Below are 23,032 nucleotides of genomic sequence, written 5' to 3'. Positions count from 1 at the left end.
GCACCTTAAATGCACATCTACATTGATTTGTTGTGGATAGGACATCCATCTTTGTACGATGAATGCAAGTCTATGTTCTTCCGTTAGATCATTGACATTTGTAATGGATAGGGACTACATCTTTGTATACGGTAAATGCATGTCTATATTAATTCTTCCTTTAGATCATTTTACCTATGGATGCATTTTTATTGAGTAAATAGTTCATCCTTTAGGTCATATTGACTTGTGGATACATTTTTATACGGTAAATACACGTCTAAGTTCTTCATTTAGGTCGTTCTAATTTCGTATACTTACTGCAAGCATTTACAGTAACTCCAAAATAGCATATCTTCTTGGTGCTTTCTTGTCACACGGGCTGGCAAATCCCGTCAGGCTTTGCCATTATAATGTATATGCTTAAAGATAGCATTTATACCAAACAGCGACGTTAATGACGAGAAAATTCGCCCAGTTCAGTGCAGGCTATGAATGGTTGAATATAGAGAAATTATTGGAAATAATGGCATTTTAAGACTGGAAAATTGGGGGGGGGGGGGGGGGGGCTTATTGTGTGTATATATAGTATATGCATTATACCTTTTAATGTATTTAGTGTTTCGTCAGGCAAATGCTAATCTACTTTTCTTTTTTGACTATGTTTGTAACTTTTTGAAATATATTCAAAAATATAATCCTAGAGGTTTGAAAGGACGTAATTTCAATGGTTGTGTAAATAATGACAGTTAAAAATTATGAATTAATTCAGTAAAATTCCGCATACCACATTGTCGCTGCTCTGGTTTGCTTTTCTATGCTGTAGTCGTTTATTTTTGTTCAGCTGTTGGTGTAAAAGTTTAAATAGCAACTTATGTATACACCCTGGCTCTTGGATTATTCTTATCACATACGTCTGTAGTAAACCGCCTAGTGCTGAAGCTAAGGGAAAACTTTACATCCAAAATTATATTTCTATCACTGGCCTTCTACAATTACATTGAGGTATGTCAGTTAAGAGGAAACCTTATATCGTGTCGATTGTCAAAACATATACTTGTGTACTTACTCCTCGGTAGACGTATAAAAAGAAAATACCGTTATATTAAGTGCAAGTTGTTTGACGTCACTGGTCTAGAATTATTCGAAGTGCTGATTTTCATCACATTTAATAAGCATCAGAGGCACACCATACCACAAGGTTAAGGTATTAAAACACATAAGAATACAACGTGAAAGAGGCACACCATAAAACAAGGTTAGGGTACCAAAACAAACAGGAATATAAGAGGGAAGAGGCACGTCATACCACAAGGCTAGGGTACCAAAACATGCAAGAATACAACCGAAAAGAGGCACGTCATACCACAAGGCTAAAGTACCAAATCACACAGCAATATAACAGAAAAGAGGCCCGCCATACCACAAGGCTAAGTCACCAAAACATGCAGGAATACAACAGAAAAGAGGCCCGCCATACCACAAGGCTAAGTTACTTAGTAATAAAAGTATTTTAATTTGATTGGTGTTTTACGTCGTACTCAAGAATATTTCACTTATACGACGGCTTCCAGCATTGTTGTGGGAGGAAACCGGACAGAACCTGGAGAAACCCACGACCATCTGCAGGTTGCTGAAAGACCTTCCCACGTACAGCCGGAGAGGAAGCCAGCATGAAGTAATAAAAATAATAAATTAGGATGGAGTCATGTATAAAATAGCAGTCAACAGTTTTGATTAATATACCTGAAAGACGCAGGGAATGTTCTACAGGTGTGTAAATTTCAGTAGTATCAGAATCGTGTAACATGCTGTAGCCTTTTTTTTTTTTAAAACAGTCGCCTATATTCACCTGTGTGTAAGATCAGCCATACTCACTACCAAAATTGCCTTTAGCCAGTGACACGTTATAACACAAGCTCTACACATTGATATGTTGTACGTCCATATTATTACAAAGAAAATGCAGCTAGAATACCTCTTCTAATTCATAATGTAAAACTCCATATGCTTAGTTTCGATACCAAGGGTGACGTCCTGATTATTCAACAGCAAGTTGCATGCTGGACAATGGGCGTGGAGAATAATTTGTTTTACAATAGCTGCACCAACGTGCGGTTAGAACAAACTCCACATAGCCCTACTATCTCCGTGAATAGACTACATGGCTTTAATTTCATTACATCCATCTCTAAATCTATACTTCCGTGAGATCATGTATCACTAAGAGATAAAATAAAACTCATTCATTAATATTATATTGTAATAAAACGTGTAAACAATTTGAAATATGACAGTGTTAGTAACAGGGTTTACAGTCAAGTCGATAGCAGTTGAGGTAACTGATTTCGTCCTCCGTCAAAACATCTTGAACTCCTCCCAATATCCAGCATGCCACTGGTTTTTGAACAATTATGACGTAACCCGAGGCAATGGGCTTTTGTCGTCGAAACCGAGATTATGGACTTATACATTATGATGTTCTAACTTCATTTTCCTTGCAGAAATATAAACTTCAAAAATATCCATGTGTAGAGATCGTATTGTTTCGTGTCACTGACTAAAGTCACTTTTGATAGATATATTACAGTTTACAAGTAAAGCCTTATTCATGATATGTATTTCCGTTGCGCTTTGACTGCGGCTGTTTTACAATAGCTGCACCAACTTTAGCGTGGCGATTTTATTCAACACATTCATATAAATCCTCGAATTATAGTATCATGTGTTAAGCGGAAATAGTCACAATTAAGAAGCAGAACGCCAGAGATTCCGGAATGAATGATTACGGTTAAACGCCACTTCGGCAGACTTGCAGCCGTATATAGTCACGAGCTAAATTACGTCAATAATTACCCAAACGAGAATCATACTCGTAAAATTTAAGAAATGAAGTGAATTTAAGCTTCAAAGTGCGACATTCGTGGGCCTATGTACCACTCGTCATTCAGATTCAAGTCAATAATCGCAAGATCCACTTCCAAAACAACCTATAAAACCAGTTCCCAAAGGAATATGTAAGAAATAAAATATAATATAAATGGTAAATAAACCTGGTAATACACCGTCAGAAAGAAGCAGTCAGTACTTTTCTTTGATGATAGGTCATACAACAGTCGATTTTTCTAAGCAGGAGGTCGTCATACAACACACAGAGTTTAACAATTGCTACATGGCGAGATATGTATACGCCATGCAAGTATATTGCTATTCAAGTAAAAACAAGTAACAATGTCAATATTAAAACAATATCCCTCTTCTGAGGTCTTCTGTTCATTTCAAATTCATGTTCAGTTTGAAGAGGAAAATACGTCACTGTTGGTGTTAATCTGCTACTCCCCTAAACATATACGGAAACAAAACAAAAAAAAAAGCTGAGAAATACGATCACCAGTTTTCATCACAATTCATGATTTAAAAGATACAAAAATCTTGGTTCTTATTTATAATCAGTGGATTTCAATTGCACATTCCCAAAGAAAAGTCTGTAGCATAGGGTTATTGTCAGAGTTTAGACTGAAATAAAAAAAAAGCGATCGTGTCTCTATTTTTCCTGAAATCCACCACAGTGCTTCAACGCCCGGCCGTGAAAACAGCCATTTCAGTGTGTTGAACATGTCACTGCCGTGTGGATTACCCTATAACGTCTTGGTTCTGTGTATATTCTATACCGTTTCGGAGTGAAGGCAACCAAGGCTCCGGTGGGATTCACGTCCAGGGTCTCTCCTCCTGGAGCGCAGAAACGAAATCTTTGCATCATGCCAGCAAATGCTAAAAACAATTCCGGATTTACTATCGGCTCTGTAGACCCACGGAAAATGGAATGAAGCATTCCGTCCTTAATGCAAGACTTAGTGTTTATGGAATAAAGCACAGCATCATAATTACGGCAGATAAACAGTGCATATTGTTGTTACATTTGATCAAGTTGTTAATTATGAAAGCATAGCTGTACACCCGTTGTACAGTGAATATGACTCTGTGATGTGTTTCCGGTCAGTGAGACAGTGAGATAATATGTGTGCAAATCTGTCTTCCTTTGAACTTTTCTAAGCGGTCAACTGGTGGACATTGATATGATTTTATGTATGGTAGAAGTACCAGAGATTTAAAGCGTGTGTTATCACTTGAGAAGGAAATGTGTTCGTGCATGCAGGATGGTTAAGAAGTGACACTTTGTCACCTCGACATTTTCTACCATCTTTTTGATGACAGTTTATCACGATGACTGTGACTGTTCATGTCGTTGAAATTGATAGCCAAGTCAATCTTGTACATTTTCTGTGTGTCTCGATGATGTGTGAATACATCTTTTCATGGTATTCTCTGTAAAATCATACAAGAGACACAACAGACTGATAATAGAAGAAGTAAACGGGTATCAAAAGATTTGTCTGTACTTATGTGATTCAATGAATACCTGTATTTTTTATTTGTATGCCCGTACATTTTATTGTGTCTAATGTAGAATTTGAATTTCAGGTGAGAAAGACATTATATTCATTGGCGTCGGTTAAACTAGTGGATTTACTTGAATGTTTAGGGGTTCCTGGTGACATCAAAAAGGAACTTGGCGAAGCAACTGTGTGAGCTCTTTGACAAATTCTTGGCAAAAGAGGACCAAGGAAGACCGTGGTACAACGTGTCTGCTAGGTACAAAATCTCATAGTTGATCTTCCCAGTGAAAACGCGCCAGTGGTTACCAAGGAAATGTCAGTTGAAAATAGTACAGGTAACTCAACAGTTCTACCTAACAACTGGAGGAAAGAATTCAAAATTGCTGACCAGATCAAGGATTCGTCTCAGAAGGATCAACCTATTTTCCTGAGTTCGAACTACCAAAGAGAATTGGGGATACAGCAGGGATAGTAGGAAAGGGAAATCATTCAGGGTGTCATCAGAGCCATTGCCCCAAGATTAGGGTTGGAGAATTACCTCTTGGCAAAACCACCACGTGATCTGGGATCACTCAGAAGGATCCTCAAAGCTTACTGTAAAGAGAAGTCGCCTACACAACTGTATCGTGAACTTTGTTCAGCAATCCAAGGGGACAAAGAGGATGAACAGACGTTCATGATACGTGCAATGGACCTGAAAGAAAAAGTGTTGGCGCCAAACTGTACTTATCGGATTGCGTGATGTCGTGTGTGAGGTGATGAAGATTCATCTTGAAAGTAAGGAAATTGCTGACGAGGATCCTCTGTCGGAGCTGAACAAGGTTTTCTCCCGTGAAATTGAACAGCAACAGAATCATTAGAACAACAACCAGGGAAACTAGGTGCAGCTGGGTACAAACGGTCCCAGTCTCAACCCTGTAGAAAGGCGAAAGTATGTAATACAACGAGGGATCCTCATAGCAGTGTCAAGTTTGCGACCAAGAATCATGAGGTGGTCCGACTAATTAGAAAGCAGTATAATGTACAGTGGAAATTTGATGATGTTGAAACCAATGCATTATGGGACACCGGGAGCCAAGTTAGCATTCTGCCACAGGTTGGTTAAAGAAGTCATTTTCCCGGTGGAATGTTGAGGAAGTTGGAGGATTTTATACCCGAAGAATTAACTCTTAAAGCAACCAATGGCACAAGTATTGGATAAATTGGTTTGCTGGAGGTTGGATTCTGTTTCATAGGTGGAAACCCTGAGGATTGCCTTAAAGTACATGTGTTGGTAACAGAGGAACCAGGAATGGAAATTCCACTGATTGGGTTCAACGTCATAGAGGAGTCTGTTACACAAGGAATTGTAGGAAAAACTGAAAAGCTGACTGGGAAGGCGGACGCCATGGTGAGAAACTTCATGCCAAACAGGTGGTCAGTGTGATCAATCGCGTAGACATACCATGCATTGTCAGAAGCCCACGAAAGAGATTTAACATACCTGCTAAAATAATGTCGAAGGTATCCTGCAATGCCCTTCCTGGTGAATGCACAGAAGGTATGATTCTTCACCTACAGCTGCCAGACACTTCATGACTGGCCTATGGAGTAGACGTGGCTGAGACGATTGTTGAATTTCGCAGGCACCTTAAAGTGGATGTGGTCTTCAAGAACAGTACCAACCATGACATCCCGATTTTGGGACGTACGGAAATTGCCATTTAAATACAATGACAGACATTTCTCCGATGACAGTTGCTGAGACTGGCATTGACCAAGAAGATCAGAAACCTTCCAACCAGAAAACGTCTCAAACAGCTGAGTTTGACCTGTCAGAGACTGACCTAAATGAAGAACAAAAGCAAAAAGTGCTGCACATGGTCAATGAAGACTCAGATACTTTCACGAAGACGGTCGACGACATTGATAGTCTATATGAAATTGAGACAGAACCTGTGCAGAAGACATACTGCTCGATACCGTGCCCACTGTACCAGGATGTTAAACATTACTTGCAGAACCTGATCCAGAGATGGTGAACAACCGAGAGTAGACCCAATTACTCTTCGCCATTGGTCTGTGTACAAAAGACATCGGGGGGACTTACATCTCTGCATCGACTACAGGCAATTGAATGCGAAGACCATTAGAGACAGACAACCCCTACCCCGGATCCAGGATGCCCTTGAATCATTAGCCGACAACTCGTGGTTTACCGTCTTGGACGAGGGCAAAGCCTACCATCAAGGTTTCGTCAAACAGAGCAGCCCACATCTGACAGCGTCTATAAGTCCTTGAGGCCTTTACGAGTGGGAAAGGATCCTATTCGGCTTAACCAGCGCCCCAGCAGCCTTCCATCGTCACATGAATGAGTGTTAGGGAGGCCTGAGAGACAATTTTTCTGCCATGCATTGATGACGTAATTGTTTACAGCCCGCCGTGTGAACAGCATCTCAAGGACGTGAAGATGGCTTTGAGTCGACTCAAAGAAACAGGTTCCAAGTTGAAAGCCTCAAAATGCAGTTTCTTCCGAAGAGAGGTCAAGTACTTGGGTCACGTGATCTCAGAAGAAAGGTATCGTGCTGATACAGAAAACATCAAGGCAGTTGTGGAACTGAACAACAAATTACCAAAGACAGTGGGTGACATACTCTTCAACATAGAACAAGCAGGAGAGCATCCTGATCCTGCATACGTTGCCAGCTGGAGAGACGGTATGGAAGAAGTGTTTACGGCGGCAGCAGACTCAGCTACACAGTCTTCATCCAAACAGAAGAAACAGTACGACAACAAGATCTGTCGTACAACACAACGTTGTTCCCAGAGGATAGAGTTCTCGTAGGCAATCTGTCGGAACGAGGAGGAACGGGTAAACTTCGGAAATCCACTAGACATAGTGGAGAAACAGATCAACAAAGACAGTCTGGTCTATCGTGTGAGACCAGAAAATGGCAAGGGTCCTGTTGTTCACAGAAACTTGCTCATGAGTTGTGACTTACTCCCGGTTGAAGAGCCAGTTACCTCAAGTGATATCAAACGCAAAGAACAAAACAGAGAATCTCGTCGAGAATTTATACCAGCCAGTGACCAGACGTCCGACGACAAAATAAACCTGAATTCCTGCCTGTCGTGACTCCAGCGTTTTTTACTCCGCTCAACACGGAGTACAATCTATTTGTTCCAAGACAATCAACTCCCATCTGACAGGGCACAGATCCTGTGGAAGCGGAAGTCTGTCCAGAAGATCAAGATATTGGCGCTGATCATGATGAAGATGCTGATCACACAAGGCCAACGAGAATCAGTCACATGCGACTTACATATGACGAGTATGGAAGGATACGGAATACCCGTAGACCTACTATGTCGGGTGAAACCGATTGAGCTACCTGTCGTTCATGAGGGTCTTCAGATTCCCTTGCCAACATATGAACGAGAATCCTTTTGTAAATTTCATGTAGTCTCATCCCTACGATCATAGTTTGCCTTTGTATGTCAAGGGTTGCATGTATTTCATACAAAGAAACGTTAGATATATAATTAAAGTTAGCGTTTATGCAGACGATATAATTACGTCACAAAAAATCGTGTGCTATGGGGCGCGTTTTCTAATTATTGTTTATATTTAGCCTTTTGTAGAAAAACTTGTCAGTTAAAAGTTAATTCGGTAATGAAAATAATGTTTTCCTGCAGTTAGCAGATGGAGATATAGCTGTCTGAGTTTGTTATGTTCATTCAAGCCTTGTCGAGCAGTTTGAATGTAATTTGGCCCGTTTCGAACATATATATGGAGTTCGAGGTTAATTGTTTCACGAATTTAAATATGTTCGCTGATAAATTCATGTGGACAGTTATCATTTAATATCATAAACGTGAAGGATAGGCCTAAGTGTATTCATGAAATTACTTTGTAACCACGGAAGACTAGCAGTAACGTAAACGCACCTAAAATATGTTGTGTAATAGTACACAGCGTTTGTTAATGTAACAAACGCAAATGATTATGTATTCGAGTCGTAATGTAAACTATGGACGATCGATAGCGCTATACTGTTATGACATTAAGTACAGCATCATGATTATAGAAGATCAACAGTGACATATTGTTGTTATATTAGGTCAAGTTGTTAATTATGGAAGCATAACTGTAGCACCTGGTCTACACGCACCGACCGGCCGACGTACTGTACGGGATGCTTCACCTAAGATTTTGTTTAATGTAATAAAGTCCTACTTGCAGGTATTTCCTGCATGTCCTGGAGATTTGAGTCGGCGTTGATTATTTACTTCCACGGAAGAGGTTCACTAGATCTATGACCCGGGTTACATTGAGAGCCGTCAGATAACTTAAAAATTCTTCAGTATGGCGATAAACATCCTGCATTCAAATAAGTAAATACCTGTAGATCAATAAGTGAATAAATCAAATGCGTTAACTTTGTTAACAGCATGTATCCTGTATGAAACGACTGCACTGAACAGAAAAAATAGAAGTGCAGGTTGTGTAAAAGTAAATAAGAAGGTGCTGATAAAGTGTGTACTTCACTACTGAAGTATCAGTCTGAAGACACTGAGCACGTTACCCCATCTAGTCACTTTATGCCACGGAATGTAACCTGTTGCATTAGTCATATTATGCTGTCACCAGTCATGCTCCCTTCCTCTAACCTGTCAGTGCCAAGCGTCAAGCCAGGTAGCAATGTGCCATTTTTTGATCCGGGTTTGATCGCGGAGTCTCCAAACTTCGAGGCGGACGCTCGAACTGTTAGGCCCCTGAAGCGGTCTACAGTAGTTGTGGGTCGTGGGAAGTTTTTACCTCACAAAGCATATAAAATCGCCATTTTTCCTATGTGTGTGACAACATTTTGAACTGCATCGGTCAAATTCGGTTTCCTCTCAAAAAAACATTCATAAAGCCGATTTATATATATGCGATACACGTCCTGAACGTGGCGTTAAACATTAATCAAATTAGTAACACTTTGTATGTATGCTTGGGTTTTTACGTTATACGTAACAATTTTATATGAGTGAAGTAACACTTAGACATTTGTATACAATTGTATAATTAATATTAATCAATACCGAACTTCTGTGCTTATATATGACATTTATGCTATACATCCTGTGCACAGTCACACCCCCACTGTCAAGTTCTATATACTGTGTAAGATTAAGAGAATGAACATTCAATTGAATTTACAAAGCTGTGGACAGTCAGAGCGACATTCCAGGGGAGGTAAGCACAGGTGAGACAGAAAAAAAACACCCATACAGGTATGACATTCAGGTGTGCCCAGGAAGTACGCATGCGCGAATACCTCCAGGTATGACAAATAACAGAGAGCATACTGGGTAATTTTCAGGTGAAAGACGCCGTTAATGGCGGAATGCTTGGCCTAGTTAGGAAGTGAGATGTAACTGGAAAAAGTTTGACATAACTCCCTCTTCACAATGAGCAGCCATCGCCCCCATCCACAGCGTCAACGTCGGCGGAAACAGCGTCACGAAGACACTGTGGTGGCGTACCATGAGTACCTACAGGCGTTGATCAGGGATCGGTTGAATGCTGTCAACCTGGGCCCCGCTAAAGTGCCCTTTCGGATAGCCATGGTTCTGTACATTTGGGGTCTGGCTTGTTGTATTGTTGGGATATTGGTCATAAGTCTGCGTCACAGACATCTCTACCTGACGGGCGTGTGGACAAGATTTGTTGGACCGCTTTTTATTATTTTCTTTCTTCTCAGTTTTGGTGCTGCTACGTACTTTCTTAACCGGGCCAAGCAGATATCTAATAAATACCGTAGAGACCTTAGGGTAAGTAGGTGACGCAGTGCGAGTCACACGTACAAAACTACATTTTTTCTCTCCAGAATACATTCCAGTATACAGGTATTCTCACATTATTGTACACTATGTGAATCCTTCGTTGGTTTCAAAATTTTGTGGAAGTACTTCAGAGGGCATGGAGCCAGGTGTATTAATTACATTAGTGAGTCAACGCCTGGCCTTCTCAACTTTGACCTACTTACAGTGACACAGATGTTTACGATAACATGTAAGACAAAACAAAACAGACGTGTATGCCTGATGACTAGGGCGTTGCTCTTATTATTAAAGGAGAAGAAAATTTAAATATCAGTCAAATACCATTTAAAAGAGTATGCATTTCCTCACAGGTGCATGCCATAAAAAAATTCTAATATGTACCTCAAGTTGATAAATTATGAATAAAGTCTGTGCCAACATCCGCTGTGGGCGACTCCATTTTGCCTAAGAACTATTCCTGAAGGGTTTTGTGTTAGGAGGAGAATTGCCAGCGAAAACCGCCGAAGTGCAGTTCGTACATTTTCATTAGAACTCTTCTTCCCAGAAGGTAGCGAACAGTACAGTGTGTTTTTTGCTTGACGGTCGGGAAACCGAAATGTTGGATGTAGGTTCCAAGTTTACATGAACAAGCAGTTTTAACAACTCTCATTGGCTGAGGGGCAACACACCCTCAGCATAAATTACAGGGTGTTAAAGATGGAGGACACCATAGACTCAAGAGATTTATGCCAGCTTTGCCGTATTCAGGCTTTGCGTGTATGGCGAGGAAAAATTGCAAAATTAGACAGCATCAGATAGAAACAAATGTGCTCTTTTCAGCCTATAGTGTCATGTATTTAAGTTTTCTTCTCCTTTAAAGTAATTAGTAGTGAGAAATATGTTAGTATTATGCAGTAAATAAATACAATGTTACATTAAGGCTATTGTGCTCATTACTCATTGTCATTGCATTTGTAGTTTCAACCACTTGGACAGTATGGTGTTAAAGTTGTTCACATTACACGATTACCCCATGAGAAAATTCTCAGGTGAGATGATAATTGCTTAATGATAATGCTGTATATGTGTCCACTGGTAAAAGTTTACTTTCAGGTCTTATCTATTTTGTTTTTACGTGAACATGGGTGAAAATTATCAGGATTAAGTTTCCCCAAGACAATAAGAACATTTATATTTACAATGTCTTATTGTCAAAATTGACTTTGAAAAACTGCTATAGCGCTTTAAAAATTTAAGTGGACTTTATTAAAGGATACATGAAGCTCTTAGGTTTTATTTCTTAACGTGCAGATTATCATGTGTAATAACATATAACAGTACAAATAAATTTTTCAACTTTCACTTTGTGAGTTAAAAATTGCATCCAACTACAGCTTTCTTAAGGCCACAGCAGTGAGTCTGGAAATTAAGTAGCTTACAGGGGTGACGTCAACAATGACCTCTGTTTAAATAGAACTCTGTGGGGGACAGACCAAACCGGTCTGGCCAAATAGCGGTGGGGAATAGACGAAAAGGGGGCTAATGTAAGGGTGCAGAGGGGGTGACAAGCTGGCCCGAAGAAGCCATGCAGTATCTGTGTACATGTCACCTTGCCCACACCGTAGCAACACAGTTCACCGGGCTCAGGACATTTCAGGGGTTTCACCAAGTTCCGAGCAAGATCAACGTTGATGTAATTTCTGAAAAAATCCAACTGTTGAAGAAAAATATGCATAATATAGAGCGGTAATTAACAAGTATAAAAACACCCCAAAAATGAAATGTTTTTAACAAAAATTCCAGGGCATAAATTTCTTCATTTAGCATAGACAGATAATCTTTGTTTTATAGGTCCTTTTCATGTATCCTTTAAGCTACACAGCATATTAAAAATGAGTAAAAATATAATTATGAATAAATCAACTAAAGGAAGTTTTATTTTTTGTATTGACAATGAAAAGTGAAATGTCAGATTTTAATTTATTTGCCATTCCAGAGAAGAGTACAAGACTGGATCCACCCCACATGTCACTGCCAAAGCTCCTAGACAGATGGTGAGTCTAACAAGATATGCCCTGATCATAGCTATATCATCCCTTGTCATAGCTACCTCACTAAAGAAAATGCACACACTCATATCACAAGACACCCAATCAGAGACATATACACTGGTAGAAAATGAGTTCCTCTAAATGCGTGGTGGCATGAAGTTGTTTTTTACATCACAAATGAGTTCTACATTCACAATATTCGTAGATCCCCAGGTGCACAGCTTGCTCACACAAGGTCGACAACATTATTCTTGTTCAAAGAGTTCAAAGGGGGCAAAGCATTAATTAGCTTGGTTATCACGGTTATAATACAAGAGGCACAACGCCTCTGATATTACAACCAGCTCACAAAAGGGACACAGCATTATTCCTGATATTACAACCAGCTCACAAAAGGGACACAGCATTATTGCTGATATTACAACTAGCTCACAAAAGAGACACAGCATTATTCCTGATATTACAACCAGCTCACAAAAGGGACACAGCATTATTACTGATATTACAACCAGCTCACAAAAGGGATACAGCATTATTGCTGATATTACAACCAGCTCACACAAAGGGCACAGGATTATCCCTGATGTCACGACCCTATCCCTGATACCACAACCTTATCCCTGTTGTCACAACCCTATCCCTTACCCCTCAACGTTATGCCTGAGGCAACAACCTTATCACAGATGTCACATCTGGCTCACACAAGGGCTAAAACATTATGTTTGATATAATAATGAACCAAGGTTAAGGGACATAATTATACACACCAAGCTCACAAAGTTTTGCACAGCTTTCCATGATACAGATATCGCTATCCAAAGTGAAGGCCCACAACTTTTCCATTACACCAGTATCACTATACAAAGTTAAGGCCCACAACTTTTCCTTGACACCGATATCACTATCCAAAGTGAAGCCCCACAACTTTTCTATGACACGGATATCACTGTCCAAAGTGAAGCATAACAATGAAAACAGTTGCCTGTTCCTCTTTCAAAGGAATGAAATCTTGTAATTCTAATTTTATGCAATTATTGTAAGAGATAATATATCTACGAGACCTTCAAGCTTTCTCAACAAGACCATGTAAACAGAAGGAGGAGTAAATGTAGATTGCTAATCGTTTCAAAAACTAGCTTAAAGGACAAGACAGCACCTGGCTTAAATATAATCAACTAAAAGCAGGACAATCAGGCTTTCTAAAAACAGTCTACATGCCCTAAGCTGTTATGTAGCCTTTACTCATTCACTCCATAAAGAGACATATATAACACAGAACTACTGCATAAGACATTGTTTTGAGATCCTTTACAATGATTTAGTTACATGTAGCTGAAGGGCCATTTCATAAAGTTTTTTGGGGCAGGTCTGTATCACTTAGGAACCACCACAGACGTAAAATCAGTTGTTTTACAGGCCGTGTAATATTCATCGATGATGTCACAAGTTGTGTCAGACAGTAGCATACTGTTGTGGCCCAAACTGCATTCATCTACCCAAATACATCATTGATTTTAGCGTTTAGTCAGCTGTTTCCAAATAACAAATATCAGAGTGAGTGCTAATGAATTTTTCATTAGGGATGCCTAAGGCTTATGGGAATCAAAAAAACCCATCTTGCTGAACATCGCTGGAAATTAATTAAGCTGTATGATATAATTTCTTCTCTCTGAATTTATCACAACTGAAGAATTTAAATTTACTTTTTCGTTTGTCTCGCACATTAGGGATGGTTTTTCTGTTTTCTTTTATAAAATTATTGAAATGCCCTGTTTGATCCGAGGTGCTTTCTCTTTCTCTTCATCCGCGATAACTAGGTCAGCACTGCTTTCATCTTGAAAGCCACGTACACAAAATTGATGCATTAAATCCAGCAACAGTTGAATACCTAGATCAGCCTCAGTGGTGCTTAGATTAATTTCCATTTGTTTCAGAATTGATTGTCTAACAATCCTATTGTAATGTTGTAAACATTTATTTAGGGTACAACCTGAACCAGGAATACACGGCCGAGCATCTGCAGCTAGGCTGTTTAAACAGGGTTTCTAGAGCTCTTTGTAAATGATATAGTAGGCCTAATGTATCAACAATTCACGTAATGGAAGAGGTATTCTCTGGCCAGCTTCCGAGAAAACTATATTTATCACTTGGGCCTTCATTGCCGAAGTCCACAACTTTTAACTGCTTAGACTATTATACAGAAAATACCTTAAATGTTAGAGAGTTAGAGTAAATGTGATGTTACCTTGCTCTCGATAATGGAGACATGCTGAAGCTGTGTCAAGATGAAGTTTCAATAAAATTTTACTGGGTTGAAAAAAATCTAAAAAAAATATTTGATGCTGGTTTAAGATACTTTGAATGGTAGTCTTTCAGGGGACATAAACATTAGTCAGGTGCTGTCTTTCATATTAAGGCGAGCTGTTGGTATATAAATATCTAGTACATATATTATATAAGTATATAATAGTATATATACATGTATATGGTAATATAAATATCGTAAACATTTTACATTGTAAGAGTTTGCTGAGGTGTATTAATAATATTTATTGCTCAGATTTTCCAGATAAGTAGCACATATAATGCTGATAAGCACTTGCATATAGGTTTCATATTCATTTTTCCATTGTTACCCTTTTTTGTTGTACTTAATACATTGATTGATTTCTGTAAGTAGATGCTTATTGTATTTAAGGATCAGCCAAGGTAGTCAGAGTATATTACTGTCAAAACTACATCTTCTATATTTGAACATGATAAATCTTTTTGACATAATTTGAGTGATTCTAAAGGCTGATGTGTCTTAAAATTTGCTTTTTACCCACACAACAGCATTCTTTGCCTTTATTAAAATGGTTTTCAAGTTTTGTCTGGTATACTGTGGCATTGTAATTCCAGTTATGTAACCCTATTTTCCTATTGCAGAGATCCTATCCACACAGGTATGGTCAATCTAATAGAGGATATGCACCAGAGAAGTAAGTCTTCCTTCAGCACTCTTCAGCATGGTTTTCTTACTCTCTGTTCATAAAGTCCTGAAGGCATGACTTACCTCTAGCTTGTTTATGTATACACTTATGTACTATATAACCAGATGTTTTGTGGCCTGCACAGTTATCTGAATGGGCCACTAGTTAGCTCCTGAATTATTTATAACAGATCTGAGCTTTTGTGGTGTTGTGTTAACAACTCTGTTAGTGCTGTAATAAATATAGATATATATATTGATATATGTATATATACATGTGATTACATATCTGGTGTGTAATGACTTCCAACAGACTGAGTAGTTTTTATTTCTGATTAGAGCACAAGCGAAACATTGTTGCTATTAAACTGCAGGCTTTCCAACCTTGTTCACTTTGATCACCACAAATGATTTCTGATTGCAGACCTATATATGTATGAGATACACAACCTTTGCAATACTACAACCCAGCCTTATTAAAATGCAGCTGGGCTGAAAGACTATAGGCTGCTGGATTGTGGTCTGTTGACAGAAATTGGCATTGTAGCAAGCTTTGAATCTCTCTGTCTTATCAAGCCACTCTTGAGCTTTATACATGTTTGTAGTTTGGGCTAGCTGGTGTAACATTGGAGAGAAAAACTACTACATGTGTTATGACTGAGCTGAATCTCTTTTCTAAACCCCTACTAACCATAAAGCAGATCTATTCCATGCTCATCCCAATTGCCATCTCTTTTGCTGTGCAATAACACAAGAACTGTCATATCTCTGACCATGCTATAACATGAGAACTATCATACCTCTAATTAAGCTGTAACGTGAGAACTGTTATCTCTTTGATCATGCTGTAACATGAGAACTGTTATCTCTCTGACCAAGTTGTAATATGAGAACTGTCATCTCTCTGTTCATGCTGTAACATGATAACTGTCATCTCTCTGTTCATGCTGTAACCTGATAACTGTCATCTCTCTGATCATACTGTAACATGGGAACTGTCATCTCTCTGACATTGCTGTAACATGAGATCTGTCATCTCTTTGACCATGCTGTAACATGAGAACTGTCATCTCTGTTCATGCTGTAACATGAGAACTGTCATTTCTCTGATCATGCTGTAACATGAGAACTGCCATATCTCTGATCATGCTGTAACATGAGAACTGTCATATCCCTAATCTGTCTGATCATGCTGTAACATGAGAACTGTCATCACTCTGACCATGCTGTAACATGAGAACTGTCATCTCTCTGACCATGCTGTAACACAAGATTTGTGGCCTCTTGGACCGTGCTCTTGGACATTAGAACTGTCATATCTCTGACAATGCTGTAACATGAGAACTGCCATATCTCTGATCATGCTGTAACATGAGAACTGTCATCTCTCTGACCTTGCTGTAACATGAAAACTGCCATATCTCTGACCAAGCAAGCTTTTAACATGAGAACTGTCATATTTCTGATCATGCTGTAACATGAGAACTCACAACTCTTTGACCATGCTGTAACATGAGAACTGTCATTTCTCTGATCATGGTGTAGCACAAGAACTGTCATCTATTGGCCACGCTGTAACATGAGAACTGTCATATCTCTAACCATGCTGTAACATGAGAACTGTCATCTGTTGGCCATGCTATAACATGAGAACTGTCTTATCTGGGACCATTTCATAACATAAGAAATGCCATCCATCTAGAACTATATTGGAAATCTTGTCTCATTCTGTAAGATGCAATGTATAAATATACTGTCACCTGTTGACTAGTGGTAGTTAGCCTTGGAAGACTTGGCATGGGTAATATGTGATAGAAAAGGTGTGGTCAAGGTGTATTTGATAGCAAGAACGGAAGAGAATGTGACCTGGGTGAAATCTGATAAAGGTGTCATATGGCAAAAATTGATTGAGAGGTTGAGTTATCCTTACATGTGGCATGACCATGAAGAGTTTTGGTCTGGCTCTATTTATTGTTCCCTGATTAAATTGGGATGGTGTGGGTTGTTTATGTCGTTTATGTGGGTTGTTACCTTGGATTGTTAGTTTGTTCCATGGATGAAGTGTTACCATGGCAAGTTGTGACATGAGTGAGCTTTTTGTGCGAGGTGTGACTTGAGTGAGTGTTCCATAGATGAGGTCTTAACTTGACAAGTTGTGAGTGGGCTTTCTATGTGTGAGGTGTGACTTAAAAGGGTGTTCCATGGATGTGGTGTTAACTTGGCAAGGACAGTTGTGACATGAGCGGGCTTTCTCTGTGTGAGGTGTTACTTGATTAGGAGTTTCATAGATGAGGTATTGCCTTAGCAATTTGACATAAAAGCAGACATTCCCTGAGTGTACCATAAGTGACTGTTCCCCGAGTGTTGTGTGACTGGAGTGGGTTTTCTCTGGATGGAATGTTACCTTGATGAGATATGACCTGACTGCACGAGTGAACCCTGTATGAGTTATAGCCTGGGTGGGATTTGATCTCTGTGATTGTTTCCTGCACGATGTTTTGCTTGAAGAGTTTGATTTCTCTGGATGGAATGTTACCTTGATGAGATATGGTTTACTAAATGGATGGGTGTTCCTTAATTAAATGGTTTTGGACCTGCTTCAGCTGAGTGGGTGTTAAGCATGCTTGTTGTCATGTGCTTTCACATGATATGACATAATATGCCTGCTTTAATGGGTGGTCTGGCATTTGACATTGACTTTACGATTGACCTCCAATACTCAGACTCAGACAATACTTGTGCCCCATGTTGCTTAGAAATACCCTCTTCCCTCGATGTCAGATTTTTTTGAGGGAGTTGTATTTGATTTATACAGATCTTCGAGGCTCTGAGTTCAGTCTTGTGTCTCTCCATGTCTTTGTCTGGCTTTAGGCTTTCTCAGATGTTCTAGGCTCTGAGCTCAGTCTTGTGTCTCCCCATGTCTTTGTCTGGCTTTAGGCTTTCTCAGATGTTCTAGGCTCTGAGTTCAGTCTTGTGTCTCCCCATGTCTTTGTCTGGCTTTAGGCTTTCTCAGATGTTCTAGGCTCTGAGTTCAGTCTTGTGTCTCCCCATGTCTTTGTCTGGCTTTAGGCTTTCTCAGATGTTCTAGGCTCTGAGTTCAGTCTTGTGTGTCACCATGCCATTGTCTAGCTTTAGGTTTTCAACATTGAGTCATGTTCGCATTCTACCCAGCCCCGATTTGCTTGAAGCAACCTGAATGATTCAGTGATCATGTAATGTGGATGTTATCCTACATGGTGGGGCTGTGTGTTACCCTTTTGAGAGAAAGGAAATGCACTGAAATTTCATTGTGTCGTATAATAGAGCATTAATAGTTCATATTGACCTGTTTGGTGGTAGTGTACAGCGTATGTATTAGGTCTTCAAAATATGTCTTATTGCTCAGATCTTTACTTCTAACTGCCATCTATGACTAGCCTAAATGCTTGCTGTGCCTAGTGTCGTATTATCATTTCTAATACACTCCACTGCTCATATCAATCATGAATTTGTGTTCATGGCTATACAACAGCAGTGGATGAAATATATGGACATGTACATTGTCTTACTACTAATTCCATCACCTGTTTAAAAATGTCAGAAATATTTTTTAACTGAAGAATTGTTTGAGACTTTAAAAATTTCTGTCCAGTAAAAAGATTCTTGCTAAGACAATTAACCACTTTAAATTTGTTCAATATTCTTTGATTTAGAATGCTTATTCTCATTATATCTTGTCTGTTACAGTGGACAAGGTGATTATGGCCGTGAGTATGGCCGTGAGTATGGCCATGAATATGGCAGCAAAGGCTATGGTCGTGAGTATGGAAGCTCACAGGCAGGCTATGGCCAACGCCACCGGGAGCCACGGCCTGCAGGACCCCCTGATGTCATACCTGGTAGACCTCGTCAGTACAAGTCCAGAGTTGTGATACAGCAGGATCAGCCACCTCGTTCTCACAGAGGCCACCCTCCAGAGGATGATAGCTCAGTATGATCAAGCCTCGTATCATCCAATCATCATACAAACAGCTATCAACTTTATGTTAGTCAAGATAAAATCATGTTCAACTCTTTCACTTCTCGTAGGGATGATCTTCAGTTCGAAAGTATATGTGTAAGAGAGGATGATGTGTGCAGATTTTTCACAACCTGTTGTAAGCAGGAGTGCAGTGAGAGAATACATAGTATCAATCTTCATCATCCCACATTAGCCAAATACCCTGTTTGTCAGCGTAGAAAAGATATGGACATCTATTCCAAGAGAGACTCTGAAACTAAAACAAATATAACTTCCTGAATTTAGTGTCTTTACAGAAGACTAGTTTGCATCTGTAGGCCTATCTGCTATATTTCTTCAAGGCTTACCTCCAGCAGGTTTCATGTGCAAAAAAAACAGTTTTGTATCCTCCTTCCAACTGGCAGTATATTCCTTGTGATTATAAAGAACATCATGCATTAGTTTTTTTAATTCATATTTTAATGGCCATAATTTTCAAAACTTTGCACTTTATTAATACATGTATGTGATCAAAAGTCACCAGAGTATTGATTTCAACTAGTTTTAAGTTTTTGTATGCTTTTATCTGTACATGTATCTGTTGTATATAATGGTGTACTGAGAATCTTGCCTTTATTTTCATTGTATTTTCATAATTACTGTATATAGGGATGGATTTTATTGGAATATATACGAAAATCAGTGAATATGACACATGAATATCTCTTGCGAGAAATTACTAGGATAGGAAGTGTTTTTACATCTTGGAGCACATTCTCCTCTTGTCCACGTTCAACTTAAACCTATTATGGTGTCACCTTTTCGCTGTCATCTACCCGATGTCATTAATGTACATGAAATAAATTTGCAATTAAGTTCATTTTGTATAAAAGTAGATATTTTACATACAATAAAATGAATGTTTGATATAATGGTGTTTGGATTTGCTAATTTAAATATCATAATTGGTTATAGACATTGAAGAATACACAGCCATGAGCGGTTGCAGTGTTTGTGACATCAGGTATATGATCGATTTCAAAACCAGCTCTGGCTGATTGTATATGAAGTATAATATTCTTAAAATTGAATTAAGACAGCATTGTAGTTAAGGTATAGCTCCCTTAATGTCACATTAACTCACGACTGTGATACCCTATAATGTTAAGGCCTTTAGGTCATTCTGAAAATGCATTTTAAAGGTGAAATACAGTATTTGCATTTTATTCACAAAGAAAAGTTGAGTTGATGCTGAAAGATGGTGCAACTAACATAGTGTTTGACGTAAAAAAAAACATCGGGGTCGACGTTTATAGGTAGTAAAACAGACAGCTGCCTTGGGATTCAGGGAATTGAACAACAAATGAATAAAGTGAAATAGGCTGTTTTCACGAAGACGTGGGGAAGTGAGTTGTCAAAGCCTGCGTTCCATTTAATTTGAAATATAAAGTACGTGGGATACAAAACATTTAATTTCAAAGCAAGCTTCAAGTTGCAATAAAACGGGTCTGAATTGAGGCACGATTGGTATAGTCGTGATATACAATGGGTAAATTGGTTGATCGACACCTTTTTTGCCACGCCAGTTCAAGCATTTATACTTATGGCTGAAAAATTTACAAAGTAGGATACATTTGAGAAATTTTCTTTAAAAGTGGTACATGTAATGACTTAAAGAGAGGAGTACATTTTAGTCCACTTTGCGTCAGAAAGAAAACTACATGCAGTTGAAGAGAACTTTAGATCGAAGTAACGGCAGTATAAATGCAAGTTTTACCCGCCTTGGTTTGCGAACTGATCGTAGCCTGTTCCTATAATCACACGTTGTACAGAATCATGGCTTGCTCTGTGGTGAATTCATCAAAACTGAGGAAAAACAGGCTGACGAGCGCCTCTAGAGAGCAAACTTTAACAATGCGCTATTATCAGATGGGACAGTATAAAGGTGAAAATGGACTCAAAAGCACGTAGTTACAGAGGGCCCAAACAATACACTATTAAGAAAAGGTTATTTTCAAAGACCATCTAATGGAGTGTAAAATAAAGTTTCCCATGAGAACGCTCAACAAGTTCAGCACGAGATGGGCCTCTATAAATGGTGTCCTCATGAAAACATGAGTTTTATCTCACCGTCCGTTTAAAACTTTAGTCGATTATCTCTATTCACAAATTTGACGAGAACAGATGAAATGGTGCTACTAACTCAGTATACCAATGCGCGATTCAACACCAATCGACAGGTACATATAGGTTGCTCAAAAGGCTTGACGAAGGCTGCACGTAGAGGTAAACTTGCAGTGGGTCGCACAGCCATGCATTGCCAGATTACTGTTCTAAGCCTTGCTGAGCAGTCAGTTCAGGCTATAGCGATCCGTCAGCCTGAATTGCACTGTAGCATCTACACATTGATTTATTTGCCCCATATATGATATAAACTCCGGCCGTAAGTGGGAAGGTCTGTCTGTAACCTGCGGATGGTAGTGGGCGTCCACCGTGCTCTGCCCGGTTTCCTCCCATCATAATGCTGGCCGGCGTCGTATATGTGTAATATTCTTGAGTACGGCGTAAAACATCAATGAAATAAAATAAATAAATGAATATGATATAGACTCACATGTTGGGAACAGGTAAGGTACAAGAGGCGGGTGGAGAGCTGCACTATATGAACGGTTAGTGACGGTATAATAACACTTGTGGTGAAATAAATAAATCTATCATTTGAGTTAGGAGACTAAATATTACTATACTGTATCGGGGTCCACTTTACGAAGCCTTCTTAACGTAACGAACAGGTATACTAGCACGGCAACCAGCAATGTAGACGCTACGTCGACATGGAATTACGAGCTCGTAATGTTAAGTGGGCTTCGTTACAACTGGGCCGTGAACATAGAATAACAATTAAGGATCTCTATAGATGCAGATACTGTAACGGTTAATCTTTTAACTTAATTCTGGCCAATGCTGTTTGGTCTATTACCAACAGACCTGTCTTTTCGATGACGATTTATCGCTTATGGGCAAACTGGTGACGTAGTACTTCTGTGTTAAAAGAGAGCAATGACAGGTCTGGCTTGGGAACGAGTCAGCACTGCGCTAGATAATGTACCGCATTAACTCTATAACCCAAGTATGGCATAGGCACACGCTGCTACCTTTAATTCTCGTCTTGTACAGATTTTATTCCCAACATGCGTGTATATTGTTTGATGATTTCAAACCACGTCGTAAGTTTAGTATCTAGTGTGCTATGAGATTGGCCGTTTCTTTTATGAAGATCGCAACGATTTTAGTTTACAGATATGGACACTAGTGTCTGACATTAATAGGAGCTTGCTGAAAAGCCAGTGTTCATAACATTGACAGTGCCGGACCTGATACTGATAAAAATATTGGCTTTAAATTTAACAGAAAGTATGTTGTTTGAATATATTCTGTTATTCCAGGAGATTATTCGGTTAAATATAGCACACTTATTCTAATAATTCAAGATAAAAATTGTACCACACTAACAGGATATTATGATTTTGCTATGTTATGATAACAAAATAAACTCTAGCATCACTCAGGACAACATACTTTCTGTTCAAATTAACAGATTATTATTATTTTTTTTAGTGTAGATTTATATCCATTAGAGTCAGTTATTTCCTTGCTTCTTAGAGTATGTTTTCTTGCATTCAGGACTTGTTCCCGTTCAGTAATATTGGGTTACCTCACATGCAGACCGCCATACCAAAGACGACATACATGCATGATGCTCCACCAGTCAAAGGGAACCCTTATTCTGAGTGCCAAAATCTTCAGTTGTGAGCTCTTCAAGGTGGGTTTGAGGGCGAATGATGCTGGGCCCGGTTTCACAAAG

At 39.1% G+C, this 23,032-nt stretch overlaps 1 protein-coding gene across 2 annotated transcripts; it reads left to right on the top strand.

The window, feature by feature from the left end:
* The first annotated feature begins 9,724 nt into the window (after positions 1-9,724).
* Positions 9,725-19,515, top strand: LOC135471218 (uncharacterized). 2 transcript variants are annotated; one of them, XM_064750353.1, is made up of 5 exons: positions 9,725-10,175; positions 11,145-11,215; positions 12,163-12,220; positions 15,146-15,162; positions 18,915-19,515. In XM_064750353.1, exons 1-5 carry the CDS (start codon positions 9,813-9,815, stop codon positions 19,162-19,164), a joined length of 759 nt encoding a protein of 252 aa, XP_064606423.1. In that variant the 5' UTR covers positions 9,725-9,812; the 3' UTR covers positions 19,165-19,515. The 2 variants fall into 2 exon arrangements, with proteins under 2 accessions (XP_064606423.1, XP_064606415.1); XM_064750345.1 differs by having other exon boundaries at positions 15,146-15,198.
* Positions 19,516-23,032: the final 3,517 nt, after the last annotated feature.

This window comes from Liolophura sinensis, chromosome 1 (assembly GCF_032854445.1).
Source record: "Liolophura sinensis isolate JHLJ2023 chromosome 1, CUHK_Ljap_v2, whole genome shotgun sequence".
Classification (NCBI taxonomy): Eukaryota; Metazoa; Mollusca; class Polyplacophora; order Chitonida; family Chitonidae; genus Liolophura; species Liolophura sinensis.
This window is presented reverse-complemented; position numbering and strand designations above follow the sequence as displayed.